The sequence below is a fragment of the Natator depressus genome, chromosome 1 (genome assembly GCF_965152275.1).
Source record: "Natator depressus isolate rNatDep1 chromosome 1, rNatDep2.hap1, whole genome shotgun sequence".
Lineage (NCBI taxonomy): Eukaryota > Metazoa > Chordata > Testudines > Cheloniidae > Natator > Natator depressus.
In genome coordinates this window covers 298036893-298058705 of record NC_134234.1, presented here as the reverse complement: position 1 = coordinate 298058705, position 21813 = coordinate 298036893, and the positions used below count along the sequence as shown (strand labels likewise).

The 21813-nt window shown below is 41.0% G+C and overlaps 1 protein-coding gene across 4 annotated transcripts in view; it reads left to right on the top strand.

The window, feature by feature from the left end:
• The window catches only part of DOCK4 (dedicator of cytokinesis 4), a 412625-nt gene that overhangs the window by 166200 nt on the left and 224612 nt on the right, over positions 1-21813 (top strand). For all 4 annotated transcript variants that reach the window (XM_074942246.1, XM_074942244.1, XM_074942245.1 and 1 more), the window contains exons 6-8: positions 1758-1906; positions 10935-11019; positions 14838-14989. In XM_074942246.1, coding sequence (XP_074798347.1) covers positions 1758-1906; positions 10935-11019; positions 14838-14989 — 386 coding nt within the window. The remainder of the gene's footprint in view (positions 1-1757; positions 1907-10934; positions 11020-14837; positions 14990-21813) is intronic.

The following is a 21813-nucleotide window of genomic DNA, read 5'->3' as shown; positions in this document are numbered from 1 at the left end:
CATGGATTTTTCCACACTATATTTCTAATAAAAGTGAAATTAATACATCTCTAGGGGCTTTCTTAATCCTCCTTTGCCTCCTTCCCCAAAACCAAAACAAAAAAATCCCTCCTTAAGTTTATAATTTTGTAGGCAAAAACATTTTAGTACATCAACGTATTCAATAATACTAGGATAGCCTTTGTACCAAAATGCAGCTATGAAGCATAGAATTGGTTAATATAATGGTTATTTTAATTTCTCAGCAATAGTGACAATTGGAAAAACAAGAAGTTGGGTCAGGGACCATATTTTTGTTCTGTCTCTGTACAGCACCTAGCATAATGAGTTCTGATCCATGATCAAGGCTGCTAGGCATAACAGCAATATAATTATAAAATATGCAAAATATTTATAGAGCTTGGAAGATATTGAACATCAGACTAAAATAATTGTGAGGAAGGTCACATTTTGTGTCCCATCGTGGTGTCCATTTTCAGTGGCATAGCCTATATTTCATATTGGAGTTCAGCTATTTGAAAAAGAGTATATTTCTATAACAAAATTAGGGTCTGCCCCTGCTAACACTTACTAAAAGGAATACTGACCAACTGGTGCCTGATAAAATGTTTTTCAGAGTTTTCCATCTGGAAGCAGTTCTGTGTCTTCTAGATATTCTGGTTTGTTTCTATTTCAAGGGACTTGTGCATGAGGATCAAGACCTGTGTTGCTAAGAAGTTCATATGATCCTGTTGCTTAATCTTCTTCATAGCAACTAATTATGATTATTTGGCATCAAAAGTGGGCTAGGTGCCTGCTTTATGCTGTAAATGAAATAAATAAGGAAGACAAAACAAAGCAGTTGGAAGAGGTTCTCGGGTTCAGAAGTTACAGATACAAGGTAGTGATGTGACAAAGGATTTTGACTTCTCATGGGGTTTGTGCAGCAGGGGCAGCTGATGTTCCTGTTTTTATGAAGCTGTTCATAGTAACAAGGAAAAGGGGAAGAGGAGATACCATGCCAGGATAAGAAGAACTAGCTCTGAACACAATGTTTTGAAAAACTCTGTATGTTACATCATCAGATCTTAAAGATTCAAAGCACTTCCTCAAAATAAGGTTCTCCAGACAATATAAAAAAATATGATGATGTTAATTAATGAGAGTTGGAACTGCTGAGGGAAGGGGACTGTTGCTGTCCTTTGGTTTTATGGGAAATGAAATATACTCTGTACTTCTAGAGTGAAGTGTACCCTTATATAAATATACCATTGTGTAACTATGATGGGAAAGTGTGGGGAGAAGAAGTCATAAGGCAATTCAGATAATTCCCTGTGTTTGAGAGTCAAGTTAAGCAGAAGGTTCCTGTCAGGAAAGATTTAAAAACATGTACTTATAGCTATTTGCAGTTGACCCAGGATATACACTACCAGTAATCAGGCTTGCCTAAATAAGGACTGAAACGGATTCCTTGCTCCTCAGGCCAGCAAGAAGTAGTGAAGGCTATGGAGGTAGTGGTTCAAGAGTAGCCTTTAGTGAACACAAGTAGCTTGTGCTTGAAGTGATGTTGAGTCTCTGAATAGATTTGTTCCTACCCTCCTCACCTGTTCTTTGAGGGAGAATCACAGTATGATGGGGCAAAGAGGAAATGAAGCACATGAGGGAGAAGTTAGGGAGGGTCCTAGAAGAGCTTTTGTTCCCCCCTCACAGTGTACCTGTTTGCATTGTTGACCTCCTCAGTTGGTGTATACATAACTGTTTGTTTGTGTATCTGACAGAGAAATGAAGGGGATCTTTTTCATCGACTATGGCACATAATGAATGAAATCCTGGACCTGAGAAGGCAGGTGCTTGTTGGCCATCTCACCCATGACCGGATGAAGGATGTAAAACGGCATATCACTGCTCGCCTGGATTGGGGCAATGAGTAAGTAAGCGTTAATAATAGAAGCAGTTGTGGTAACCCAGTCATGATAAATTAATCACAGCGCCACAATTTTATGCTCATGGTAACGTGTTAAAATAAGGAACTGGTGTGTGGCAGAAATGCTGAGTCTGATGTCAGCATTTTCTGAGGACTCTTCCCCTCCCATCAATTCTTTTCTGTAAGAGGGGTGGATTTGGACCAGCATATTATATACTTTGAAAAGAAATGATTTGTAGCTTCACTTTATTTTAAAAAAAAACACAAAACAAAAAATAAAACAAAAAAACCAACAAATATTTGCTTCGTCTTGGCACTTACCTAGCAATCCTAGAAATGTAGGGCTAGCAGGGATCTTGAGGTGAAAGGTGAATTCCTTTTTAACACCTTATCAATACATGCAAGGCCATATCCTCACATGGTATGCTGATTCGTGCCAGCTGAGGTTTTGGTCCAAGATTTTTAGTTTGATTCTGTCATGGGTCAGTTTTTACCTGGGCAGCTTCAAGATATATTAAGAAACAAATAAAAATTATTAAAGAAAACCAATCAGATTCCTGCATTTTGCTTTTACCTGAATATTATTTAGGAGAGCTAAGAAAATCAGATACGCTGTCACCATTTTGATAGCAAACAAGTATTTTTTTGCCTTTCTATTTAGCTAAACTCATACCATATCAAAGGCTTTCACTTCACTGTTACTAACTGCATAACAACATCATGAATTCTAGAAATAAAAAATTAATAGCTTAAAGTGTTGATGTTGAATGTGGTTTTAACTTTTCAAGACACCGCTCATGCTGATCTTGACACTATCTTGCACAGTTTGAAAGGCCAGCCAGCTCATCTCTATTCCAGACACGCTGCACGTAGGAAAAATAAACACAATAGGCTACTCTCGACTCAATATTACTTTTGAAAACAGCCGCACAGATTAAAAGCACATTGGTGCTTGCATTCAAAATCAAGACTTATTTGATGCCCTGTTCTTATAGCTGGCAATGAGGCAAAAGGCTCTTGTGACTCTTTTCTAGAGAGGTGCCAACCGTTGTCGCCTGGCTTGGGCCATGTTTGGCAGCTGAATAGCACAGATGCCAGGAAATGAAGTGTACTCTTAGAGTGATGATATCTGTATACGTATCTAGCTTTCTGCCTCTAGCTTTGCAGCATGATTTTGAAAAATTGAGATTGTGGAGGGAGAGGACAAACTGCACTGAGATTAACCTGCAGCTGACCTGTCGTACATTACTCTTCTTTTGCTGCTGTCTTAATTACAAGGACTTTCTAGCCTGATTTTTCGGAGGTGCTGAGCCACATGTACTCCTGTTAAAGTCAACAGGAGCTGTGACTGCTCAGCACCTCTGAAAATCAGGCCACTAGTTTCTAAAGCAGTGTGTCAATTTCCGCTATAAACTTAACTGGTCATTGGGCAGTTATGTTTGTTCTTTTTGTGATCCATGAGGAATGAGTATGGTCTGACTTGAAATTATTATGTGAGAACATAAAGCCTGATCCTAAACTCTTTGAAGTCAATGGGAGTTTTTCCAATGACTACAGTGGATTAAGATCAGATCCACATCTTAGAGAATTTGAAAGAAGATAAAGTAACAGGTGATACTTCTCAGGATAAGGGATGTTGAAAGATTAATTAAAAATACAGTAAAAGGGGGCAAAACAGAGAAAATAATTAACAAAATTGGGGAGAAGGAGTAAGGAAGGAAAAAATGAATCCTGATTTGCAGGTGGAATCTTCTTTTGTAATTTTCTACCGTCCTTTTACACCAATAAATAATTTGCCCACCCATTGCTTAGAAACCAAGGTGATAGGCATCTTAGAAATACTGAGGAGTGGTATTTAGTTTATTACTAAATCGAAGGAGGATATTGTACACTTTACAGATGTTCATAACTACTTAAGTATTACTGCTGGCTTTGATAGAGTAAGCAGATGAATTCTAGAAAGAGACACTATCTGCAGAGGGAGGAAATCATCAGCAGCTAGTCTTTATGAAGAGAGATTCTTTTTACTTGGGTTGCTAATTTCATTAGTTTTTGGGTGAATTGGAGAGATGGGAGGAAAGAAATAAAAAGGGAAGAGAAGGAGCATCCTTGTTCATAAGGTGCTCAGTCCTGCCAGGCACAGAGAAGTGCTGAGTGCCCTCAACAATCATTGAAGCCAGCTCATATTGAGGGTGTACTCTGTACCTTGCCAGATCATTTCCAAATAAATTATTGGTTTTTATTACTAGATTTTTTTCCCATTGACATAATTTCCTGTTACTCTTCTTTACCTGTCTATATTCCATCTTATCCGCTGCCCCTTCTATTTCTCAAGCTAATGGTGTGTCAGCTTCTTGCCACACCAGTCTCTCTGCATCACCAGCAAACTCCCCAAGACTCTGCCAGTCTTCACCTTGCCTTGCAGATAACATTCCTGAGTTTCCCAGAAACGTGTCCATAACGTCCAGCTCCTATCACTTGTCACTCATAGAAATTACCAAGTTTGCTGCTGCCAAAGAGAGAGTGCACACACCAGCCTGTTAGTCAAGGGCCCACACTTGGGGGCATTCTGCGCCAAAAAAATTAAAAACTAAAAACTACACCAAAAAAATAAAAATTCCGCACCCAATATTTTAAATTTTTGCAAATTTTATTTGTGAAAATAACACTACATAATCATACCAGTTTCTGTTATTTTGGTAATTTATGTCATAATTCCTGTCAGCAAGTATGTCTGTAACAATGCAGACATACACAAAAATTCCCCCGGGAGTAGAGCGTTAAAGAAATCCATGTAACAACCCAGTTTCTGTTTCTCTATCCCCTTTCCCCCCAGAGCCCAGCTGGGAGGCCAGGCAACCCACAACCCCTTCTCCCCAGAGCCCAACTGTGGGGGGCCCGCCAGCCCAGATACCCCCACCTAGAGCCCAGCTGCACCCCCCTGCCCAAACACCCGTCTCCCCCTTCTCCCCATAGCCCAGGGATCCACAGGGACAAACAGCCTAATGCTCGGTCTAAGGCTTGCACAGAGTTTCCTGCACACCATTGTCTCCTTCCCTCAGGGCGTGCTGGGAACTGCAGCTGCCAGGAGCCTCTAGCTCCCTCTCCCTCCCACCAGGAGTGTCTTCTATGTGCAAGCTGGGCTCTGCAGAGTCCAGTGACCCCTAATGGTGGCCAGCAGCACTGCAGCCCATTTCTGTGGGGGAAAGGAAATTCTGCGCGCACAATGTTAATTTCTGCAAAATTCTGCATTGTGCAGTGGCACAGAATTCCCACAGGAGTATCACTTCAAGCTTCTGCCATTTCCAGCCCCACAGGCAGGAGGATCCACCATTGACAGACTCAGAGGGTGCTGATCCCTTTGTCCCCTAAGTGATGGATAAAAAAGGAGTTTCCTTTCTTTGTTTTTATAGTCTGGAAAACCTTTGAAATGTATTCTTTAAAAAGTAAACCCAGACAAAGTTCCTCTCCCCTGCTGCGAATCCTTTAGGGTGCAAGCTCCAACCCCCTTTTTCATCATCTGGTCAGCTTGCTTTCTTGATTGGCTTGATCACTTTGTTTATCTTAGATGCAAATGTACTTTCATTGCCCTTGCTTGTAATCAAGCCATTCTGTTTTCTCATCCGCCTGTTAGCTTGATACATGCAGACAGGTAAATCCACATTCCTTTGTCTAGGGAAGGCTTGTTTTATCATCTGCCTCCAAAAGATATTTTCAGAACATTTTTCCAGCACACACACGTGTCTTTATACACAGCCCATACATACAATCACACAATGATATTCATGACCATAGAATCATAGAAGATTAGGGTTGGAAGAGACCTCAGGAAGTCACCAGCATGTCACCAGTTTTTGTATGATACCTTACAAAACACTGATTGGCTAGTTATTCTGACAACAATGTGGTTGGGTGTGTCCTTTGCTAATTGGCATAAATGGGCTCCTGTGGTCACAGTGTCCTATGTCTGGCAGTGGTCTGTACCACATTCTATAGGAAGCCTTCTCGATTATGTACCTAGATAGTTATACAGTGCTGTACATGTATAGTTGGGAAGTTCTTCTTGACCTTTTCAAGAGATTGGCTTGCACTTTGACATATGTGATTTGAATAGTTAGGTCACTCTAAATTGCATAGTGCAAATGTTTTTAGTAGGCATAAAAATGATCAAATCCTTTGAAGTTTACTGCTACAATATATAGCTCTATAGCAGTAGATTCCTTTATTTACCAATCTAGCATACCCTTCAGAGTCATGTTCTTTCTCCCACCCATTTTCTGCTCCAACAAAGCACATATGGAGGTAGAAAGGAAAAAAGAAGGCAATGATCAGCCTCCTTAGAATGATCTATGCAGTTCTTGAGGCCACTGCTGAGAATGCCAACATGGGTGTCAATTGTGATAATGAGTTTTGTAATAGGAGCATCTGTCCACTGAAAACTGGACAAACTACCAAACCTGGACTGGATTTGAACCAGTGACTTAAAAGTCTAAAGCTCCATATTCCATGATCAGAACCTAAGCCATCTAGTTACACATACCTTTTTTTCTTTTCATATTTAGCCTCCTTAGAACCATTATCTCTATTTGAAAACTAAAAGGTTTGATTTATTAGCTTGGATACTTAGGGAAAATTAAGGCTCAGCCAACGGAGGGTTCCTTGTGAGTGCAAAGACCGAGGACACACATTCAGAGGCAGATTTATAATTTGGATGCAGGTTTTGGGGAGAACAAATCAGGGACCAGCTATAACAACCATCATCAGCACCAGCCTCAGAGGAGGCAAGATGAGAGTAGGGCTGTAGCATCGCTTCACCTCCCCTTCACTTCATATCAGTAGGCCTGCTATACCTGCTGAACAGGAGTTCCAAATCCTGCTGTGACCAATACACGGGCTACATCTACACAAGGATAAAAGAACCACGGCACAGCCATGGCTCACCAGGTCAGCAGACTCAGGCTCATGGGGTTGGGGCTTTGGGGCTAAAAATTGCTGTGTAGACATTCAGGCTCCACCCTGACAGGGTCCCAGAGCTCAGGCTCCAGCTCGAACCCAAATGTCTACACAGCAATTTTTCAGCCCCAGGGCCCAAGCCAGCTGACCCCAGCGAGCCCTGGGTTCTTTATCCCTGTGTAGATGTACCCTCTGTGGCCTCCATAATAAGCCTAACTGAACACATGGTTTTGTAATTCAGTGATGTGTGTACATAATTCCAGAAACCCTTTATGCGGGGCTGAGTGGACACAAGTCACTGTGTTTGTCCCCCACATCCCTTTTCTTAGCAACAAGGGTAGTGCTTCACATCTATATTGTAATGGGTGATGGAGAAAGAACTCTGAATTCTATTTCACTTGACAATACTTCATTTGTTGTTGATAATCTTCCAAACCTTTTAAATGTAAGTGAATCTTGTCTTCCTTCCATAAGGGCACCTTCAACTTTCATAACTGAACTTTGCAGCCATTTCAGTCTTGATAAGATCTCTCTTACGCCTTAGAGTTTATTGATTACTTAATATTGCAATATGTGAGAAGTTAAATTCCCATTGAGTATAAGGGTAGGATGAATAATGCTTTTTAGTTTTCTCTAAATGCCAGATTAACATGTAGTTTAAGACCTTAAATAGAAGTATACAAATATTGAGAATGATACAAAAGTTGTGTAAAATACAGTGTTTGTTTTTTATGTTGTTAAAAAACATTGCATACAAAATAGTACGTCCAAGGAAAACTTAACCAGGCAACATTTTGTATAGCAACACTAGATCTACTTAATAGTTAGCACATGTATAAAATGAAAAACTTCACACAGTGGTCACAATTAAAAATTTCTGTGGTTTGAAAGAGATTAACATTTCTCATTTTAAGTACAAGGAATATTTTACAAACTGGAATAATCTTTTAAGTACAGCCAGTGTATATGATTAGATTGAGAATCCTTTTTACAGTACATCTTTTGCTAGTAGATACCAATATTCTGGTAAAACAGTGATTTTTTTTCTTGCCCCTATATATGAATTTTTAAAATGTAGCAGAATAAGAACTCCCATTAGTTAGGCAAAAAAACTTTGGTGGTACCCTTGGTGTGCCACAACTTTCCATTGCTATTTTTTTCCTCTGTAAGGGTAACAGAACTCTGGAGCAGATTTTAGTACTTTCTGCTCTGTTGTTTGTCATAATGTGTACTCTAAAACCTCTTCCAGTGGATATTATTCTTAAGGAAACCAGCTGCTTTGGAGAGTGAATGTGTGTGTTTTCTTTTATTACCTTGAAAAAAAATAGAAATGAGTAAAAGCGTTTGTCATATAAATTCTTTTATTTTCAGTTTTCCCCAATGCGCATGAAAATGGTTGCTATTCCCAACAGAGCCAGCACTTGGATACTTTGAAAGTACCCTAGCTTTAAAAGAAAATGTCATGGGACTGATTTGTAGGCGGTCAGGCCTAGTAGCCGGAGTTTGAATGCCAGAGTCAAGGGGCAAGACAGGATCAAAACCAGGAACCAGGGCCGAACATCAGAACCAAAGTCAGAGTCCAAAAGCCAGAGCCAAGGGTCGAGTCAGAGCCAGGAATCAGAGCCAAGGGTCAGAACTAGATTACCGGGAGTCAGGGAAGGCAGGAGCAGGGGTGATTCTGAGGCAGCAGAAAGACTGGGACAGGATGTGAACAAGACTGGGTGCAGGGCAGAGTTTATACTGGAGCTGTGGAGGAGACGATCAGGAGCCGAGCTTGGCGAGAGACGAGCACAGGAAGGCAGAGAATCCATGGGTGTGGGTGTTGAGCAGCCAGCAAGCTACTGCTGCAGCTGGGTTTAAGAACTGGCCTGCTAGCTTCCTCAGCCACTCAGGCAGGGCAGTCCATCAGGCAGGCGAGCCGGTTTGTTAGGGTTTCAGGAGTACTGAGCAGGCGCAGCTGCAGGGCCTTACTCCTGGCAGAAAGTGACAGTGTGTATTAGTAGGCTGGGCCCTTCCACAGTGATCATAATACACAAGGAGATTGGCATGGACAGCGTTCCAGACTGAAATGCAACAGGATGCACAATGTGGGTGACAGCAGAACAGGAATTACAAAAACTGAGTGGTGTTTGAAGGAGTTTGTGTCAAGGAGTATTTTAAATGTGAAAAACCTGTAAAACAAAATAACTTTTTAATTCTTCCCTCCCCTACTCCATTATCTTTCACCCTTTATTTTTGTTCTCATCATCCTTCCGCTCCCTTGTGTTCCATTTCCACGAGCCAAGTGTGACAAATTCATTTTTTTTAAATTAGTTTTTTAAAATGTTTGCATCAAGCCCCAAATTTCACCACGGACCCACCATTAGACACTGCTAATAAGACTGCATGTCAGCTATCTGGCAAGGTTACATTGCCTTTTCCCATCTCAGTGAGAAGGAAGACTGGGAGACGGAGGAGAGAGAGCTTGTGCCCAGACATGCTGGAGCTTAGGCCCTCCTAGTGCCTTAAAGCCCACACGGGCTTGAGCCAAGCAGGGGATTGAGGAGCAAATAGGCACTAACACCACCCCACACACACACCATCGCTGCCCATCCTGGCTAATAGCCACTGATGGACCTATCCTCCATGAATCTGTCTAGTTCTTTTTTGAACCCTGTTATAGTGTTGGCCTTCACAATATCCTCTGGCAAGGAGTTGCACGGGTTGACTGTGTGTTGTGTGAAAAAATACTTCCTTTTGTTTGTTTTAAACCTGCTGCCTATTTATTTCATTTGGTGACCCATTCTTGTTATGAGAAGGAGTAAATAACACTTCCTTATTTCATTTCTCCTCACCAGTCATGATTTTATAGACCTCTATCATATCCCCCCTTAGTCATCTCTTTCCAAGATGAAAAGTCTCAGTCTTATTCATCTCTCCTCATATGGCAGCCATTCTTTACCCCTAATCATTTTTTGCCTTCTTCTGTACCTTTTCCAATATATCTTTTTTGAGATGGGGTGACCACATCTGCATACATTATTCAAGATGTGGGCGTACCATGGATTTATATAGAGGCAATATGATATTTTCTGTCTTATTATCTATCCCTTTCTTAATGATTCCCAACATTGTTAGCTTTTTTGACTGCCACAGCATATTGAGCGGATGTTTTCAGAGAACTATCCACAATGACTCCATGTCCTGATTAAACACAGAAATCTCCAACAACTGTGCTGTAAATTACTGAATTTGTAGGTGCATCTTCAACTATCAGAATCTTTGAGGAGCCCTATAACAAAAAAATTGTTAAAGAACTGTGTCCTAAGAATTTTATGCTAATGGGAGGGACACAGACCTGACTTACTTTGAATGTCACCTGTTCCTGCTTACATAAGAGATTATCTTTTTCAAGAGTTGTCTAATATTTTAAAGGGCAGCTCTCCTGACTGTTTAAAATGTCATCACCTTAATTAAGCACATCTGTACCATGTGTGTATTCAATGTCTTAACTTCTTACATCAGTGACAAAAATAAGCTTCTGCTACATTTTACTTCTGTTAACTCAAGTTTGCTTCATTATTTAATTAAGGCCAGAAATTCAAGTGCAGTTGATAAAGTTGGGCCTATATAAAAAGGAGCTAATGCTTTCACATCTGCTGGATTTTTTTTTTAACTGTCTCTTTGGGTTTCCATCTGACTTGACATTACAAATCACCTCAAAGTGTGCTATCTGCACAGCAGTCAGGCTGGAATATAAATTAACAATATTATGTAATACTAAAAGCTGTGATGGAACATATCCCAGTGTAAATGTTACACAGCAAAAGGGAGGGAGAAATTATCAATGGACTTATAATTAATTAGGTACCTTTACAAAATGATTTTTAAAATATATTAGTGGCCAACTGGAATCCAGGCATGACACCAATTAACATGCACAGTATTAGACATGCTGTTTCCATCAAAATTCTAATATAGGGAGAAACAATGAGTTCAAAATATGCACAAGCAAATAAGGAAAGCAAGAGAGTCCTAAATATAATTTTTTCATGTGCTCTGGAATGTGTCCCCATTATTTCCATATTCTCCTTTACAGGCAGTTGGGGCTAGACTTGGTTCCAAGAAAAGAATATGCTATGGTGGATCCTGACGAGATCAGTATTACAGAACTCTATAGGCTGGTAAGTAGATAGCAACTGTGCTTTCCGGGGGCACCCAGGGTTGTGAGAGCCCTTGCTACCACGTACCCTTAGCATGAGGAAGCCTTGTTTGTGCCTGCTGGGGTCAGCTTCCCAAATCCACTGGACATGGGCCACACAAGGACTCCCTCTAGGCCTATGCAGGCCCTGCTGTGACTCCACAGGTTAGCAATTGGCACACTCCAGCACTTGAGCCCTTCGAGTTTGTACCTGGAGCATCCAGCCCCTGGTCTACTGGACACTTGCGGTATTTACAGATTCACTGCTTCCAAAGAAGCAGTATGTGCCAGCTTACCAGTTCCACTTCAGATCACTGCCCAGTTATAAACATATCAAAGCACTTAGATATGTTTATAGTGAAATAAAGTGTAAGTTTATTTAACAAAACTAGAGATTCAAGTATTAGCAAATAGAAATATTGGAAACAAATGGTTACATAATAAATAAAATCATAACCTGCATTCTAGACTTAATTAACAAGATACTCTTGTGCAGGGGTCAGCAATGTGTCCGTACACGGACACAAGTGTCCACTGTAAAAATTTTGAGGTCCGTGGAGGGCACTCATGGGCGGTTCCCTGCAAGCAGCTCCCCGTCTTTGCTATTGCTGATGGAGGCGTGGCCAGGTGGCTCTGTATGCTGCCTACGTTCCCCCTCCCCGAGTGTTGACTCCCAGTCCATTGGCCGGGAACCGTGGCCAATGGGAGCTGCAGGAGCTGGAGCGGGGACATGGCGCTGCTTGAGGTAAGCTCTGGGAGCTGCTTGAGGTGAGCACTGCACAGAGCCTGCACAACCCCCACCCTCCCGCCCCAGCCCTGATCCCCCTCCTATCCTCCAAACCCCTTGGTCCCAACCTGGATCACGCTCCTACACCCCAAATCCCTCAGCCCTACCCCAGAGCCTTCACCCACAGCTGGAGCTCTCACTCCCCCACACCCCAACACCCTGCCCCAACTTGGAGCCCCCTCCTGCACTCCAAACCCTTCAGTCCCAACCCAGAGCCCTCTCCTGCACCCCAAATCCCTCATCCCCGGACCCACACGAGAGCCTGCACCCCCAGCCAGAGCCCTCACCCCCCACACACACATCCCAACCCCCTGTTCCAGCCCAGAGTGCCCTCCTGCACCCTGAACCCCTCATTTCTGGCTGGCTGTGACCCTGTTTTCATGAGAAACACTCTGTCAGTTTGTCTCTGCCAAGGACTCTGTGTGTCCCCTGGCACTCCAAGAAAAAACACATTCCTTTGTTTTTATTCATAAACCAGACACCCCATCCCTCACTATTTATTTATTCCTGTCAATTTCCTCTCTTAGATTTCCCAATCTCTCAGCCCACCCTGTATTATATGCCTCATATGCAGTACGTATTGTGAGGCATATAATACAAAAATCCAGACAGGGAGATAGGTGTCCAATACCTACTGACTGAAAGGAACATTTCCAAGGTGTGTCGCTTCCTGGTGACTGCCTTAATTCCAGGACCTTAAGAACATAATTTTTAGTATAGATACATAACTCCTTAAATATTATCCATTATATACATTTCACAGAGATCATGATGACCAGTGGGCTACTGGCTCTCAGAAGAGATTTCACATTCCACCCTTTGGTGAACTGTTACGTAGATATCGCTCCCAGAGTATCCCAATAAAACCTGATGCACCCCCTGTGTCCAATGACAGTTGGCATTAAGAGGTCCCTAGGTCACTGTATCTAATTATCTCTGAGTTTATTGTCTAATTCGGCTGACATTTCAATGGCAATTTTCACTCTTAGTTAATGCGTTCAAAATAAAAAATAATTCTCATGTCTGCGTCAGTATATTTCTATTGATAACATAATGGAATTTGTCTTGATATCAGAAATTTCTTTCGGGCTATTTTGATATGTCTGTAGTTATGAGAGATGCTTTCATTTGAGTTAAACTTTCCAATGACTCTGTGTGTGTGCGCGTGTGCTCCCCATGTTATATGGATGTCATATATCATCACTGAAACCGTTACAATTCTGGAATGGTTCCATAAAAGCTTACTCATGAGTAAAATCATCTGAGATGCTTTCTTTAATACTGTAACTGGGCCCTTAGTTGCATTAGGCTATGCCAAGATTAATGGAATTGAAATAATATATCCATTGTATGAGTATTGTCACTCTTAATCATATTGGGTTATGAGGTCTCTTCAGCTAATATAATAACATGGATGTCAATAAAGCTGTAAGAGACAACTCTCCTTTTGGCTTCTCAGGACACAGAAAGAACAGGAGTACTTGTGGCACCTTAGAGACTAAAATTTATTTGAGCATAAGCTTTCGTGAGCTACAGCTCACGCTCACGAAAGCTTATGCTCAAATAAATTTTAGTCTCTAAGGTGCCACAAGTACTGTTTTCTTTTTGTGGATACAGACTAACATGGCTGCTACTCTGAAACCTGTCAGGACACAGAATGATCCATTTTATTTTATGGGAAATTATCGTAATTATTTCTCAAGGGGCCTGATCTATACAAACTCCATTGAAGTGAATGGAAAGACTCCAATTGACTTCAGTAGGATTTGGATATGACCTATGGTAATGTTAAATTGCTGCAGTAATACAGATCAGAGTCTTATCTGCTTAAGTTTAAAAACTTTTTTTAAACTAAGTTTTACTCTTGTTAACGCAAATGTATTTCAATAATTAACATGGGCCATAGAATAAAGCACAAATGATAAGATTGGGCCCGTATAAATGTGAGCTGGCATATTTATAGTTGCTAATATTCTTGTTTTTTACTATATATTCTGATTGTCATTTGACTTGACATTACAGATCACCTGTTTCATTGTGGTGTCAGTTCAGTATTTGGGTTACGTGTTGAAAACACTGGGTTGGTCTTTCTCAAAGTTCAAAACTGTATGTAGTATTACAGAATCATATTTGGACACTTAATGTGAAATATTTTTCTAATTATGTGGAAAGGAAACTGTAATCAAGTGAAGAAAAATGAAAAATACAATTAAGTGGAAAAACACTGACTACTTCATAAGATTAGCTAAATTAGATAAGAAGAATAAAAGAAATAAAATTAGCTATTGCTAACGTGGGCAATCTTACTAAAATTAGTGATCAGCTAAGAGACATAAATTTTAAAAATAAAAAAAGGAGAAAAGCAAAAGATGTTAGCTTACATTGAGGATTAAGTACTTTGGAAGTGTCAGCATTTAAAATTAAATTTTTTTTATCATAATGTAAGAGACAGAAATAGTGCTACTTGATTTTTTTTTTTTCCAATCCTGGGTTCTGTTAAAATGGTCAAACTATAAACTGATAAATGAGGTTATTAAGGGAAAAAGCAACTCACCTACAGAGCAGTCTGGCACAGATTATACTATGTCAAAGTGAACCTTTTGGTTTTAGAATAATAACTACAAAGCAACTGTATAGTATATTTTAAGGAGCAATTCTTTAAACCAGATTTTGAATAAAGCTTGGGTACATATCTGCTTACGGTGGTTTTGGGTTCTGGTGGTTAGAAGAAGGAGCTGGAAGTTTAGAGGTTAATGGATTCTAACAGTCCCAACTGAGCCAGTGTGTAACCCTGATTAAGTCACACCAGCACCTTATTCCTCTTATCTGGGAAATAGACAAAAATCAGTTGGCTCATTGCAGAACAGGTGCTACATCTAAAATGAGGGGTTTGGGATTAAGTAATTACCCCCACATTTAGAATTTTTAACTAGTACTATGTTTAATGTATTAGGCTTTTTTATAAATATTTGAACCTGCTGATACATGTGGTTGTTGTTGATGCCAATATGTAGATGGAGCATCGTCATCGAAAGAAAGACACTCCTGTGCCAGCAAGCAGCCACCATCTTTTTGTGCAGATGAAGAGTCTGATGTGTTCCAATCTGGGAGAGGAACTGGAAGTCATCTTCTCACTGTTTGATAGTAAAGAGAATCGACCAATTAGGTAATAACATCAATTTTCAGAAGGACTTAGATTAGTGTGTTCCATTAATCTTACATGATGGAGGTAGTTGTGATACATTTAGGACTTGTCTACACAGTGTTGCAATGCTGAGTACGGGGGTCTGATTTCTAAAGTGCACTGATGTGTTACACATTAATTGGTCCATATAGACCCTGCTGATGTCAACGAAAGGTTCCCTAGTTCGGGGTTCTCAACCTTTTTCTTTCTGAGGCCCCCCCACCATGCTATAAAAACTCGATGGCCCACCTGTGTCAAAATAATTGGATTTTTGCATATAAAAGCCAGGGCCGGCATTAGGGGGTAACAAGCAGGGCAATTGCCTAGGGCTCCATGCCACAGGGGCCCCTGCAAAGCTACATTGCTAAGGCTTTAGCTTCAGTCCCGGGTGGCAGGGCTAAGGGCACTGGGCTTCAGCCCCATGTGGTGGGGCTTTGGCTTTCTGCCTTGGGTCCCAGCAAGTCTGCTGCTGGCCCTGCTTGGTGGACCCCCTGAAACCTGCTCGCAGCCCCCTCAGGGGGCCCCGACCCCAGGTTGAGAACCACTGCCCTAGTTGATTCTCGGACTAATTAATGCACAGCATGTTAGTGCAGTTTAGAAATCACAGCCCTGTAGTGTGCAGCACCCCACTGTGCAGACAAGCCCTTAGTTATACTTTCAGAAACAGGTATAGGCCTTGATTATTAGAGGAGCATTAGTAACCTTTGTAATACCATCCTAGTTTCAAATTAATTTCTTTTCTCCACCAAGTTCTTCACTTTTTTCAAATATTATTTTGTTTTTGTGTGAGAGGTTGGAGGTGTGTGCCTCCACGTGCACGTTTGCACGTACAGTATTTACTTTGTAACGTGGGGGTCATTTTTAGCTGCTCCTTCTCTTCCAGCAGTCAGATTGCATCCATATTTTGCTGCCACTTCCTCCATAATGTTTCTAAGATCCATTTGCTTTATGTTCAGACAGCCAAAATTCTGTCCAGGCCCTTATCTCCTGTTTTGATTACTGTAACTTTCTGTGGACTCCTTAATAACCATGCCATCCCTTTCCAGTTCATACAAAATACAGCTTCTACTGTCATCCTCCTTTGTCATCACTGTGACAATATCGTCTTCCCCCTTCCACTTGCAAAACTGGCTTCTGTGGTTCTGTGGGGCTCATATTTTTTAATTCCCTGTGTTTTCTTTTTTAGTCACCTTTTGAATCTGGATCATCAGTATCACCAATGCTGGTAGTGGTGAGCCCCAGAAGACAGCAAGCTTGTGCTGTATGTTTCTCAGAAGGACACAAGAGAAGGGGATGGAGTGGGACAACACTGTTGTGTTGCGGGCAAGATGGGGAGGAGCAAGGGATGGGGGTAGAGCCATGGAAGTGTTGTACAGTGCTCACCCCCATCCTCTGCACTCATCTGGACAGGAGAGAAGATAATCGGGGGATAGGATTATGCTGCATTTTGTCCACACTCAATATATGTGAGCATAGGGAGGGGAGCCCAGTGTGGAAGAGTCTCAAGGGTCTGGTCTGATAGGAAGTGTGTCAAGGACTTTGGGAATGTGAATCATGAAATGCTTCCTGCTCTCCTGGGTACAGACGGAGTGTAGGATGGAAGTGGGCAACGTCTTTCTGCAGTGAAGGAATTTTGAGACCAGACTGCAGGGTAAACATATCTTAGGTAAGATGGCACAAGACCTCATGAAGAATTAAATAAGTCACTGGTATGGGATCATTAATAGGATAATAGTTGTTAGTAGTTTGAAAACAAATGGCTTTATGTGATATCTGTGAGAATCTTTTCATTCATGGCCGAGGGAATGTTTTGGATCAAGTGGAAATCATGACAGAATTTGACAAAATGACATCTGACCATTTTTGGTAGAAAAAGGGCAAGGAGATGTCTGCCTGCTATTTTGGAGGAAAACCACCCAGAATAAATTGATTCTTGTTGCTAGTGAGATCACACAAACATCTGTCACTAGGATCAAAACTGCTAGGTACTATTATGTAATCCTAGACGGCACATCTGACATTAGTCACCTAAAACAGTTCACTGTCATACTGAGAATTGTGGCCACCTGTGAGTAGGAGGCATCAAGGAATATTTTCTGGAATTCATTCCAGTGAATGGCGGAACAGGTGAAGGGTTAATTGAGAGAGAGCTCCAGAACTTGAAGGAACATAATCTGGACATTTAGGACTGCTGAAGGCAAGGGTGTGGCAGTAGTAGTATGAAATGCAGGAACCTGAAATGCTTTTATGTGAGCATGCACGACTTCTAGAGTTATCAGTAACCCGTGTGCCTGCCATGATCTGAACCAGCTTGTTACTGACAGTCCATTCCTCAGAAATTGTGGAGTTGCTCTATAGCTATTTAGAGTAGCTTTACAATCTCTGTGCTTTCTCATCACCTCACTGGCAAATCTTAAAGCATGGTGCCATGATTCCAAAATAGCGTGGTGGGAAAGCAGGATAAACTCTGTGAAAGCAGTTTCCTATGTACTGAAGCGTTTTTTGAGATGCACTACTAACGAATGCTGAAAATATTGAAACCAGTAGAGCATGAACTCCTTGTAGATGTTGCCAAACTGGTAAATGACGTATCAGTCCTACACAATGTTCCCTCTAATTTTTTTCCTTCCATGTGCGGAATGAATTTTGTTATGTGCACCGATATCGAGGTAATGTGTGGATGTGTGCCACCAGTAGAAACAAAAAACCTAGATGTAATGTATATTTTTAAAAAGTTACCGATAGGGATAATTACTCCAGCCAGGACAGGTTAGTTATTTTAGAACTCACTACTCAAAGAATTAGATTTAAGTATAAGAGAGGAATAAAAATTATGAAATGCATAGACCAATCAAAACACTAAAATAACAAACTTTGAAAGAATAAAATTACAGAGAATATATGTGAATTGCAGGAAGTACCAAGAAGTAACAACAACAATAATACAAGTATGTGTTGGGAGGTGAGTGTGAAAGACTGTGTGTGTGTGTGAGAGAGAGAGAGAGAGACACACACACACACACACACACACAGACTGTATGTGTGTGAGACAGTGTGTGTGCACTAGTTGCTGGGGAAGTCTATGAGAGATGGTGCATTGTCTCTTTAAGGCACTCACTCACCAGGCTCGTTCAGACTGCAGCAGCTCTCCTGCTCCTGAGCCCTGTCTCTCCCCCCCCCCCCCCGGCTCTGCAGAGATGGGATACATCGGTGGGGGGGACACCCTGACATCAGCAACCCCCCCCCCCCCCCCGCCATTCTGTACAGCAAGCAGGCGGGGACCAGGAGCAGCTGGCCAGGGGCTCCAAGGCAGAGGGCAGGAGCAACATGGCTGCAAGGCAGCGGAGGGAGGGGCACCTGAACACACGGATGTGCGCAGCTCTGCTAATGAAGTGTGTGGCGCTTGATTCACTCCTGGGCATCTGCGCTACCACGCAGCTTATAGGGAACACAGGTCCTACACATTCATTATGTGCATAGAAGAATGGTATGATGTGCTTGTTGACCCGAACCATGTCTGCAAGATATTTCAGAATGCTTCAACTAAGGTGTCTGTCTAATTCAGGCTTCTTTGTGCAAGTCGTGACGTGTTAGAGAAAAAACAGTGGAATCAATTCTGATCAACCACCTGCTGATACCGATAAGGTAGTTAAGGAACTAGATTTATCATTTTAATTCCTTGAAACAAGAAAGAAAAGATCTTTGATTAGGAATGGCAGGATGAGAATATGCACGATCCAGAACTCTAATTCAAAGTGGATTTCTTCAACAATTTGCTGGGTACAGCATTAGCCTCACTTGTATGTATAGCTACTTTCTGAGTTCCAACCAAAATGTGGATTTTTCCATTACATCACATTATGCAGTAATCTTTCAGAAAATATACTGAGAGTAAAGTACAGAGCTCTGAAAATAAAATACCAGTAGACAAAACAAATAATCATTCTTACAAAGAAGTTGCAAAGTCTTGCTGAAATGATACAGACCTCACTTTGATCATCAGTTTTCTTGTGAAGAATAGACTGCAGCAGGCTTGTTTTCACACCTGTGGTGCTCTGCATGTTTTTGCATTTCTGCCTGTTAATGTAGCTTCCGTAGAATGAAACTTGACACACTTAAAATGGTCAGGACATATTTGAGGGCTTAAGTGAGCCAATAAAGACTCTCAGGATTTGACAGTGAAAGCAGTACAACATAAACTTTCCAGAAACCTTACCTATAATAGTCAGATAAAGGAATTTGTACCTAAAAACTGAGAGAGATCCACTGGACAACTGAAGACTATGGCGCTCCGTGTGTACATAAATGTCTCATGCAGATCGGTTTGCAACACATCCATTATACATTTGTTGCTGTTTTGCTAGGGCTGTGGAGTTATTTTTGTTTTTTTAATTGTATCAAAACTCAGGATTTGCTATTTTGATGAGTAGCACAACTTAAAATAATTAAGTGACAGCTGTGTGGAAATAGCAAAAGCCCTGTGAAACTGGAGTGGGTAACAGCTGTAGAGATGTGCTTTTTGTCACAGCTGAAAACACTTCTGTAAATATTCCTTAAGACAAAACACCAAACTATTTGGGCTGTTTGAGAAATTATGTTCATAGCTGTGCAAATGGCAGTACTTGCAGGGCTTTGCTGCTTATCGAGTTGAAAGACATTAAAGGCATTAGTGGAATTAAACTGTATTATAATAGCTAGTTCCTGATAAATGGACTCTCCATTTGTTCATAATAGGGGTGTGTGTGTGTGTGCGTTTGTGTGTGTGGATTTGGTAGGAAGAGAAGATGCTTTCTGCTGTAAATAAATAATTCAGTGGGACTGTATGAAGGAAGAATCCCCATCATTTTTATATTAGGTGGGTAAGGATAGTGTCTTAGCCACTACTCCCCTCCAGAAAGCATTAGAACCACGTGATCTGTACATTGGAATGAAAACTACAGATGCAGAGCATGGATGCCTTCTCTGTCAAAAACAAAGCTGTATGCTGGCATAATTTTCTTGTTCGTAACAGCCTGTGCACCTTGTGTTAACTAACTGATGCTCGTTAATCAATTTCAGAGTAATGAGTAAATATTTATTAGGATTTTGAAAAAAATACAATTTTATTCAAATTGTAAGTAAATAATTATAGGGAGGCATTGGTTGGTAGTTGTTTATTCATACAAATGTGAATATGTAATGATAGTAAAGTTGAGAAAACATTTTAATTACTTTGTTTTTTAGAAACATCAGCAGATTTTAAGTATCATTTTACTCAAATGTAAAGTAAGCCTTTTACTCATATGAATAGTCTGAATGATTACAGGGGGATTACTTGTTGAAGTGTAAGTCTTTGCAGATTGGGACTTATTACTCCGAAGTTGTGAGTTCAGTAAACTTAGTAGTACTAAATAGTACATTAACAAAGTACACTGATCTGTTATCAGAGACATGATCTGCGCTAATCTATTTTCCCTCCACATGCACTTCATTCTTAAGAGAAGACAAATGGGTGTACTAATGGCAGTATATAGACTATAACAGGGTTCAAAAAAGAACAAGGTAAATTCATGGAGCAGAGGTCCATCAATGGCTATTAGCCAGGATGGGCATAGATGATATCCCTAGCCTCTGTTTGCCAGAAGCTGGGAATGGGCGACAGGGGATGGATCACTTGCTGATTACCTGTTCTGCTCATTCCCTCTGAAGCGCCTGGCATTGGCCATTGTAGGAAGACAGGATACTGGACTAGATGGACCTTTGGTCTGACCCAGTGTGGCTGTTCTTATGTTCAGTTTCATTCCCCGACTCTTTTGTCATTCATGCAGCACCCAGCTCCCTTTCGTGTGGTTTGCAATAGGTCTGTATTTTTTAAAGTTTGTGTTTTTTCTCATAACCTCAAGATTTGACAGACTGTATGTAACTGAAATACCAGTTTAAAAAAGTAGTCAGGGAAAATTAATACCTTTAATGTTTAACAGAAGGGGTTTGCTCTTTTTCTATGGAACACTTGTTTTTTTATAAAATATTTTCTCCCCACACAAAATGTAGAAAATGTTATAACAGAAGTTTCATTTACCCATACTTTGAGTAAATTTGATTAAAGGACATTCATTGGGCTAGATTCTGTACTGTGGCAGTGATTTGCTGAGCACAGCAAGGATGAGTGGGAATTTAGGGAGTTGATTACTGCTCCTCTCTTCTCTGCCCTGCTGCAACCTGGAGTAGCTTAGAGCAGCCTCTAGTCTGCAGTCTTCCAGGTTGCTCTTAACTAGGCCAACTGGCAGCAGCCCTCAAGGGGCTATCTTGCAGCTGAGAATAGATGGAGCATAGCATGCTGCAGCTCTACATTCCCTTTCCTCCCTTGACATGCCCAGTATATTGGGGCTTTAGAAGGTAGTGACAGAAGAACTGGCTATGTCAGCTTTATGCACACTGGAAATCCCCAGTTGGAGCAATGCAGTTTGTTTCCATTCTCTTTGTGTCACCTGGGTGCCACAAAGGGAGCAGGACAACGAATCCTCCCCATTGTTCATCAATAAAATTTTAGGCATAACGAAACTGAACTTTTTGTTGCATTTTACTAAGGGGAAAAATACATTGTCCCACTAGAAAGTAACTCAGGTTGGTATTGCCTTATTTTTTCCACAAAGTGAATTGTGTTTTACGAGCTACAGTGTTAATTATTTGCACATTTTTAAAGCATTTTGACATACATGGATAGGGTATATAATCTTAGACTTTGATACATGTTGATGATTTGATCTTGTTATGATCATGTCATTTCTGCAAAATTCACAACTGCTGATTTTCTAATCCACAGTAGG